The following is a 9,348-nucleotide window of genomic DNA, read 5'->3' as shown; positions in this document are numbered from 1 at the left end:
AGAAAAAAATGGGCTACAGAGAAGCCAGCAGGAAGATCAGAGCTCATGTTCTAGTCAGTCAGAAGAAGAACCAAGTCTCTTCTGTCCTAAGAAGGGAGATCTGATTTTGTGTCAAGTGTTTGTCAGCAACCACAGCTTTTGATCCCCAACAGGAGTTATACAGCACCAAATGAGAGTGATCCAACATTTGTTGTCAAAGTTTAGACAAAGATTAGACTCTTAAATCAAGTTCAAACCCACAGCTCATAAGATGTTTGAACACATTAAGGAACAGTCCCAGTGGAGAGAGATAGAGGTGAAGGAGAAGGAGAAGCTCCACCATTAAGAGAGGCCAGACTAGCTTCCTTCAAGGCACAAGAAGAGGAGAAGGGAAATGGTTTAAGGAGATGAGTGAGATGATGGTAACTCCCTCAGAGGATATTAAGGATCTACAAAAGAATTTGGAGGCAAATGCACTGATATTCCTGCAGTGATACAAGAACATAAAGGAAACAGCAGCTTTCAATCGGAGTAGCTGGTTTCAGTTTTTTTATTTGAACCCTAACCCTAACGGCCCAGAGTAGAGTCAGAGAAACTGCAAAGGATTGTCAACATTAACTTCTTGACCCAACACACTACAAATGACTCCCCAGTGTGTTGGCGATTTATGTCAGTCCATGTATGTCTGTTTGGACTTTGCTGACAATGATTTTTAGACCTTTGTCTGGTTTAAAGCATTAACTATTTCTGTTTATATGGGTGGATAATAGCGGAGAGTTCCTGCCAGGAACACAGGACCTGTGCACTGGGTGGAGTGTTGTTGTGCTGGACTACGAGGGAGCTAACCCTAACCCTGGAGCACTTTGCCCCCGTCTGCGCTCTCATCTCTGGAGCTTTGTGTGCAGCCACTTCCCCCTCGGGGGCCGACGGACGTCCACACCCAGCGACTCTCACTCCCATCCCTTTGGATTCCCCTTTCCTGAGTGCTTCCCGCTCCGCAGCCTCTATACATCACCTCAGCTATACAACAGAACAGAATAACAGAGGAGTGGGGAGGGGAGGAGGGGTTTATTGTGCGCCCACAACACTCTGAACCGCTGCAGAGCCACCAACATTTCTTAATACACAACATTTTTGAAGGTCCACAAAGTCACATAAACATGTCTAAAAAGAAAATCACTCATTGACTATAATATGAATAAATATCACACATGCAAAGTAACAAAAATTCCTTGATTAATTTAAGAAGAAGCCATGTGAATGAGCATTATTCTAGTGATAATGGTGTAATAGTGCATGTCATCAATACCAATGTGCAATATAATCATAAATATGTTGGATGTAGTAACTACAAAATATGTTTTCAGAAATGTGTGTCACAGTTATACTTAAAAAAAATCATCAAAAACATCAAGTTTTATTTGGGTTGTGCACTGCATGCATTATAATGAGTTATTGCAATTGCTATTATGTTGCATTTACAAAAGTAAACATAGTGCTATTGTGGTTGGACAGCAAGGTGTAGTGTCATTGTGGTTGCATGGTGTCTATGTTGTGATTCATTTTGCAGTTTTAGGGGTTCAAGCTGGGGTCACAACCAAGTGACAACAATGGAGGAAGTTGAGCTTTGTCAAAATGTCATTAGTTCAGTGAGCATAATTTGAGTGCTCTTTGTTTTGGCTTATCAGTCCTGCAGCAGTAACCTCAGATGGACTGTGAAGGAGGGAGGGAGGAGAGAGAGAGAGAGAAAGAAGAGAGGGGGGGTGGTTGGAGTGCAGCTTAGGGCCCCCAGCCATGGCATTTTTTTAAAGGGGTACTGAGGCAGTAAATAGTCGGGGAGGTTGGAGGTTCACTCTCATGGACTACTGATGCAGTGGCAAAGCAGCGTTGGGGTTTCTATGGGTGATAGCATGCCAGACATGGGAAGCATGTCGCGCTTTTGTGATTCTTTTCCATTTAACCTAAACACCATGTTAATTCCCCAGCTGCTCTTTTTCAAACGGATTTACAGCACGCAGTAAATCTGAGATTTTACTGAGGTATATGTCATAGTCTGGAGCAGAGACGCATATACAAACACAGTACATGGCTGCCCTTGACACTTTCTTTTTCACTGAGATACTCTGAATTTGGCAATGAGAAGAAACAGGTGGTGAATTTATCATAGTGGTTCAGTGACATGGGTGTTTCTGTATTGTTATTACCATGCAGCTCCTCATCGGTTAGAGCAGCAGAAATATATTATCCACGGGTTCAGTCATAACACTCCTCCCTAGTCACAACAGGCTGTATGACTGCAAACAGGTTCAGTATCGGTGTAAAGAATAAGATCCAAGTCTCGGTGAGATTGGAGACAAACATTTGCTCTAGGCTGAATTATGGCTGAATGGAAAAGAGATTTGGTTTATTTTTGGCCTTGTGTACAGGTCTGCTGGCCTACGCGTGGTCAGGATGGAGTGAGCGACTGTGTGGCACCTCCGCTCAGCCGAGTCTGCCATGCCGCTCCCTTAATGGCAATTTATTGCTTCCTGAATCCTGAAAATGGGAGGCCGAGGACAACAGAATTCCAACCGTTGTTTTCTGCCGCCTTCCCTCTCCGAAGCCCTCAGGGTCCTGAACACTCCTCTAAATCTCTCCGCCTTTTAGGCCGCTCGCTCTTTCAGGCACGCCGTTTGTTTTGAGCCTTCAGGGATCTGATTCATGGGCACTTCAAGTGACTTATGTCTGAGAAAAGTTTAGAATGGTAGAAACCTATAGACCCACATACTGTAGATTAAACAGTGCTGAGAGAGGATTAGAGTGCCGATTAATTAGTGATCATGTGAAGCATTAACATTGTCTCTAATTAAGTGTTTATGAGAAAGCCTTTCAGAAGAAAACAAATAACTCCATAAACATCAGGATCATTTTCTTATGTTTTAATAACACAGACAAACATAAAAACATTCCACAATACTGAGACAATGTTTTTTTTCTCTCCATAGGTTTTTTTTGATGGTATTGTTTCTAGAATTTCTTATTTACATATTTACATTCACATTGGTATTAACATAAATTCACATTGAAAAAAAACAAACAGCAAAAATGGCAGTGTACAGCACTTGAAACATACCGCTCCAGCACATCATGGTAATTTGGTATGAACCTCTTCACTTGTTGATATAGTGCACATCAGATATGAAATCACTTCACTGAACAGAATTTCTACACTAAATGCATATTTTGTGTTTCTCTTGAGCTAGCCTTGTCCAGTGTAATCACTTGTTCACTTGAGGATTTTAATGCAACAATTCATTCATCCTAATTCATATTGTATCATAGGTTGGACAAATGTGACTTTTTTGCCGTATGTTCCTCCATCCTTACTACCACCAACACATAGCACGATACCACTGGACTTCTGTTAAGAATGGCTGTTGTCACCAGGTTTATGAGCGTTACTGATTATGTACAGGTGAAATACAATTATCAATCTTGTTTGACATCACACATGAAATAGCTCCTTGATTTTGTTATTTTCTTGTTATGTGTTTCTTGAAACAGAATTGGTAATTCTTCGCAGACAGCACTGAAAGACTTGTAACTGCTTTGGCAACACTGCAGCAGTAGAACTCAAAGCCATTTTCAAAAATAATCATCTTTAAAGTCAAAGGCAGTCCAATCAATAAACATTTTGCAGAAATATAGCATGGCTACTGAAATGAAACAGAGCAAACGTGTGATATCTTACACATGGTGACTTGTTGTGAACAGTGGTTTATACATCACAAACATCTTGTTTATACAGGGTTGTGAAAAGCAGTGTTGCCCTGTGTCTACTTTTAGAAACAAAATCTCAGAGTTGGCTAGAATGTGAAAGTGCTTTCAGCACTAGTTTGAGCCGTGAAACCTGCTCAGGAAGCCTTAGCTTAGCGTTACTATGTGCTCACATTATCTGTACATATATTAAGTTCTCAATCGCTCCGCTATGCTACATATAGTTGCTTTTCATTTGGTTTTCAGTGCTTGCAGCATCACACCTTCCAGATCATTCCCTTTCCCTTGTCAGTGCAAATATTTTTTTTCTAAATTTTTTTTTATCGGGACCTTCCGTAATCTCCTAAAAATAGCAACACTGAGGATGGCCCCTGTAAAGGAATAGCTACCAAAACATGACACTGAACTTAATTTCCTCTTGCTGTTTGACTGCTAAAAAAAGCAAGGCCAAATATTTTCTTAACAAAAAACACTGTAGAAAAGGGTGGCCATTTTGACGCCTTGGACCATAATAACACGTGCCTTGAGGTTGAACACTTGGATATCAACTAAGTGACAATAATGTCTCAACAGAACTTTTCAAACATTTTCCTGAGTTTCACAAATATATCACCCAATAGCCCTGAATGAATGGCTTGAATTAATTTGCCTTGAATGGAAAGCTTTTAAAAAAATTGTTCTGAACCAGCAAAATGGCATCAGTATGGAAAACCTGTTGAATGCCAAATGCTTATAATCTCCACTTCAGCCGTGTCCCTCATGTCACAACTCCATTGGGTCTTTCAGACCAGGTGACTGCATATTGCACTGGGAATGGTGTCGCAAAAAAGAGCCAGGTTCGCTCCTCAGTCCTTTGGGAAGACTGTATCCATTGGTGCCAACAGCTGCACACCAAGGCCTCTTCCTAAACCTTCCTTCTCTGGGACATTTGGCAGCCCAGGAAGGGTGTGGAACGGGCCTGAGTTTGGCTTGGCTTTCAGTACAGCGTCGATTTTCTATTGTAGAAAGTTACTGGAAAGTTTTTCGACTCAATCTACAGCCAGTTCGCAGGGTATCTGCTGGGCCTCTTTGGCCATGATGTAGGCCCGTTGGAAGTCCTTGTATCGGGGGGCGCAGCCCAGCCAGGCCTCCCCGAAGTGGACCCTGCCTGTGAACAGGAAGCTGCCTGGCCCGGGTCTGACGCCGCACTGCAACAGAGTTCTGATCTCACCCTGGCTGGTCAGCCGGCTGTTCCCGGTGAACAGGGCGTACTTCTGACGAAACACCCGGGTGGCGCTGACCTTGATCACCGCTGCCCTTAAGTTCTCGTCTTCCTCTACTGCCCGAATGTTTCCACGCACGACTGTGGAGAAAAGACACAGTCTGGTTAAATTCTACTCTGTTTGTTCACATAGTTGTTTTACAATGAGGACCTCCAAATCTTGTCTTTTTTATCAGTACATAAAAATGTGAGTTTCTAACCATCGGCTGGAACTGAATGGTATGGCAGCAATAACTGAAGTCATAATCTAGCTAGAGCTGTGGTTCTCTAGAGGCTACCAACTGATGGTAAAAGCAGTATGGAAAACCGAGGCTGTTCACTAATCCTTCTAACTTTTGTTGCCAGTTGAGCCACTTGGTCCCATTACAGCTCAATCAGAGGCATGCAGATTAGTCCACTGCTCCTTCTCTAGGGGGGAGATGTTAGGATTAGTCCACTGCAGCGCCTTCGGGAGGCGTTAGTAAGAGTGTGTGTGGGGGGGCAGGGTACTGCTGTTTCACCTTTAACCTTTGCAGTTTTGAGGGGAGAGGATTTGGAGGTACTGGGGTGCTCTGCCTTTAAGTCGATTCGACACAACCGATTTGTAGATCCTGACATCATTACTTGCTATGGCTTTTGCTGCAAGGACTTGTTGCCATTTGGTGGTCTGGTAAAATATGTTAATCCTGGCTGAATTGGGGGGGAATTCTGTGTGACAATAACATTTAATTCCTGGTATGATGTGTTTTTTAGGGTTATATACGCGGGACATTGAAGGGCTCTAAAAGGTAACTTACCAAAATCACTGGTACAGACAGCCATGAGAATCTCTGTGTTGTTGCAGGGTCTGCAGGCATCTGGAGAGACAAGGAAGGGGAAGGAGAGGATAAAGAGAGAGAAAAGAGAGAGGGAGTCAGTTGGTGACCTTACATAACACTCTAAACTCTGTTAGAAGACACCTATATGCTAATACATTGAGCCCTTGGAAATAAAAGGCCTTATTTCCGGATAAAAGCTACAGGACACAAGCTTACGATCGAATGCACAGAGGACGTGAGATGTGAATATCCAGGCCTAAAGCGCTGTGCAAAGACATGCAGCAAGGGAGAGACCAACCGCTGCGTTCTAACAGACAGCTGCTACTTTTACGGTTGGGAGAGGAGGACCAGTGGAGCTTTAAGGTGTGAGGCTCCTCCGTCCCAGACGATTTAAAGGCCAAATGAAACTTCCCCCCTAAAGCCTGCCAGGGTGTCACCAGTCACACCTCATCAAAGCCCGCTAGACAGGGGCCGAGGAGCGGGGGAGGAGGAGGACTTCAAAGATTTTAAAAAGGAACAAAATTCCACTTCCACTTTCTCAGAAGGTACTTCCTTCCTATTGGGGGCCTGTCAACCTCATTTACAGCTTTTTTTTATCATTTCAAACAAAAATCCTTGTGGAGGAAAGAAAATTTAGTGAACCCTTCCTGAGACTCATAAAAGGATCTGCAGATGGCCACAAGAAAAGAGTGAAACCAAACCACCAAAGCCCTGGCTGTCTGCATTGACTAAACTGGTGGGGAAAGGGGGAAAAAAAAGCATCCTGGCATTTTTTAAAGTTCTGCTCTCCTTGTGGTTGTGCGGAGGCCCCTTGCCCACCCCACACATTCTCCTCCTTGGTGAAAACCTCCTGATAAATGAGATTCCTTCCTCTCTAGTCCATAGCAATCCTCCCCCCAAGCCTAATCAGTGTGTGTGTGTGTGTGTGTGAGAGAGAGAGATGCAGGGGTGGGGGGTGTACTCCTACAGACAAGTCTCCCCACAGAGGGGCAGCTCAACAAAAGAGGGGAGCATCTCAGCTGGGCAGAGGCCTCCCTGTCGCCTAGGCGACGGCAGTAATCCCAGAATACTCATGCGGCAGCCATTGAAAGGGCTCTGGACTCTGGAGAAGGCCCCACATACTGGGCTTTTGTCCCCCTCCTCCCCACTCCCTCTCTCCCTCTCCTTCAAATCTAAACCAGCGGACGCTTTCTGCACGCCTCCGGGGAAAGTTTGGCCACTTCCTCACTCCTACACTCTGCATGGGCCGTGGAAAGTCCGAACCCCCCCACAGAAGCCTGTTTGGAATTAGGAATCATCCTCAGAGGGGATTTTATGGAATATAATATAATATTGAGACTGTCGGGTGAAAACCTTGAATCTCTGAAATGTCTCATTGTCAGGAAACTAAGAAAACCAGTCTTGTTCTTAGCTTGGTGGCAATGCATTTTTGACTGTTTCCAATGGGTTTTGAAAGGGTCTCATAAGCCCAATAGGTCAGAGAATTTACTCAACTAATAGAGAAGCATGTAATCCTTCAATTTAAGCGAAAACATGAAAATCCCCACAATCGGAGTTACAAGGTTTTCACATAATATTCGTCATTGTTCCATTGAAGTAAATGAGTGAACTGAGAATTGAGTTACTTTTGTGAAGATTCAAGTTTCTCAGAACCTCCTCTGTGCTTTCCATCTTTGTTACACGCTGAATTAAAATGAAAAATGAAAGTAATCTCATCTCATCATACTTGGCCACAAATGGCCCCTGAAGGCCCCGAGGCTCAAACCAACATGGCTGACTAATGGCTCCACTGACTCACCTTCACTGCTGATGGGGTTGGAGTCGAGTGACAGCCGGGCGGTCCAGTCCCCTCTCAGCTCGTAGCGGAAGGAGGCGATCCGGCGGCTGATGTCCTGGTGGGGCGTAGCCTGCAGGAACAGGGCCACCCTCTCCCCGGGCAGCCGGCTGAAGCAGCGGACCCTCGGCGGGGGGGAAGTCTCTAGCCGGTCCCCCACCAGGAGCTCCAGCACCCCGTCTCTCTCCAGGTACAGCTGGGCTCCGTGGAACTGCTCCGAGGGCTTGACGCAGGCCGTGATGAGGCCTGAGCTGCTGCCGCCGGGCCCCACCGCCGCTGAGGGCAGGCGGGGCGACAGGGTGAGGCGCAGGGCACCCTTGGGATACAGCCAGTCCAGGGTGCCCTCGGAGCAGTGGAGGGAGATCTGCTCCACGCTGCCCTGCTGCTGGGACAAACCACTGTATGAGGGGAAAGAAGGAGGAGGAGGAGAGAGGGAAGGAGAGAGGAGGACATGGTTAAATAAAGGTTTTAATAAAGTTTTTCCCCCCACATCTTTGGCCTCCAAGTCTGGAAATCAGAGTCACAGCTATACCATCAGTGGGAGTTGGTGACACTTTTCTGAACCAACTGCACTGGTCATTGCAGGATGTGTCGTTTGGGTTGGTTTTAAATGTAGAAAACAGGCAGCTTACATCAAAGATTTCTAAATGTCTAGAAACCCAAGATGACTATTTGAAAAACTACATCTAAAATCAGGCTGCAGGGAATTTACATATGCTCAGAAAGAGAAGGCGCCGCCTACTGGCAGCTGTGTGCAGCCAGGATTCCCTCACAGCATCCATAGGGATTATGTCATATAGCCTACTAAAACACTTTAATAAGTCCACTGTGGTAATTTCAACAATACAGTTAAATACAGTTATAGCTAGATAAAGTCAATGCTTAAGCAACCACATCCACAATATGCCAATATGCGTTTTCTCCTCATTTATCAGTGAGTCTGCTGTCTGTCTGGACCCTCCATGCCTCCTGCAGAAAGCCCCGAGGCGCAATCGCAGCAGAGCACTAGAAACATTTTAATTGCGCCCTAATGACAAGTCTCAACTTGTTTCATACAAATAAGCATTGTCCTTTACCATCAGCCAACTGCACGCTAAAACACAAGAGGCATCCGCAGCATCGCAGATGTGTGGCAGATGGAGCATTTTTGCATCTCTTTTTTTTCCACATTATGCCATATGCAAAAATAAAATCAAGTAAATAAAATGTACTTGCCTGCCTCTCCAGCTGCACTGGTCCTCCGAATAGTTTGAGTGAGCCATGTCAAAAATGGCAAAAAGTAACATCCAAATGTTGTAAATCCAAACCCCCAAACCAGGCATTTTCGACAGTGGATGAAGCAAAAAACGTGGGAGAAAAATGTATTCCAAAGATGCGGTCTCCTAACGCTCTGCAAGTGAAAGTCCTCTATAAAACAAATGCTATTCTATCTTTAATAACCTCCATAGTTTGGTATCCTCTTACCCTAACGGATTAGATAAGAGAATACTGCTAAACTCACTTTTCTCTCCCTGCAAACATCCAGACTGATGTGCGGAAAGGACGGAGCGCTCCGGAGTTATTCCCCCTTAGAAAAACTTCGTCGACCAATCACAGGCCGAGGGGCGAAACTTTAAACCACTCACACGACAGAGGGGGAGGGAAGTCTGACCTATTGAATGGTCTAACAGTATGCAAGGATAAACGGTGTTAGAAATAGGCAGTTCACCATTGTGTTAGGC

At 44.8% G+C, this 9,348-nt stretch overlaps 1 protein-coding gene across 1 annotated transcript; it reads right to left on the bottom strand.

The window, feature by feature from the left end:
* Window positions 1-2,956: 2,956 nt before the first annotated feature.
* On the bottom strand, window positions 2,957-9,127 carry metrn (meteorin, glial cell differentiation regulator). The gene is made up of 4 exons (XM_071542538.1): window positions 8,843-9,127; window positions 7,592-8,025; window positions 5,773-5,832; window positions 2,957-5,077 (listed from the first exon to the last, which is right to left on the bottom strand). The coding sequence occupies exons 1-4, from the start codon at window positions 8,947-8,949 to the stop codon at window positions 4,764-4,766; spliced, it is 915 nt and encodes a 304-aa protein (XP_071398639.1). The 5' UTR covers window positions 8,950-9,127; the 3' UTR covers window positions 2,957-4,763.
* Between the last annotated feature and the right edge of the window lie 221 nt (window positions 9,128-9,348).

The sequence above is a fragment of the Centroberyx affinis genome, unplaced genomic scaffold (assembly GCF_046629955.1).
Source record: "Centroberyx affinis isolate AG114_WGS23_722 - 3 ecotype Tasmania unplaced genomic scaffold, CSIRO-AGI_Caff_v1 ptg000229l_1, whole genome shotgun sequence".
Classification (NCBI taxonomy): domain Eukaryota; kingdom Metazoa; phylum Chordata; class Actinopteri; order Beryciformes; family Berycidae; genus Centroberyx; species Centroberyx affinis.
This window is presented reverse-complemented; position numbering and strand designations above follow the sequence as displayed.

What these genes read in the sequence shown, in the direction of transcription:
- metrn (XM_071542538.1), bottom strand. Translation starts at nt 8,949, where the DNA reads ATGCCTGGTTTGGGGGTTTGGATTTACAACATTTGGATGTTACTTTTT. An exon ending in CAGTGCAGCTGGAGAGGCAG is followed by an intron (nt 8,026 to 8,842) that starts GCAAGTACATTT and finishes CCCCTCATACAG; the next exon opens with TGGTTTGTCCCAGCAGCAGG. An exon ending in TGTCTGTACCAGTGATTTTG is followed by an intron (nt 5,078 to 5,772) that starts GTAAGTTACCTT and finishes TTTTCTCCACAG; the next exon opens with TCGTGCGTGGAAACATTCGG.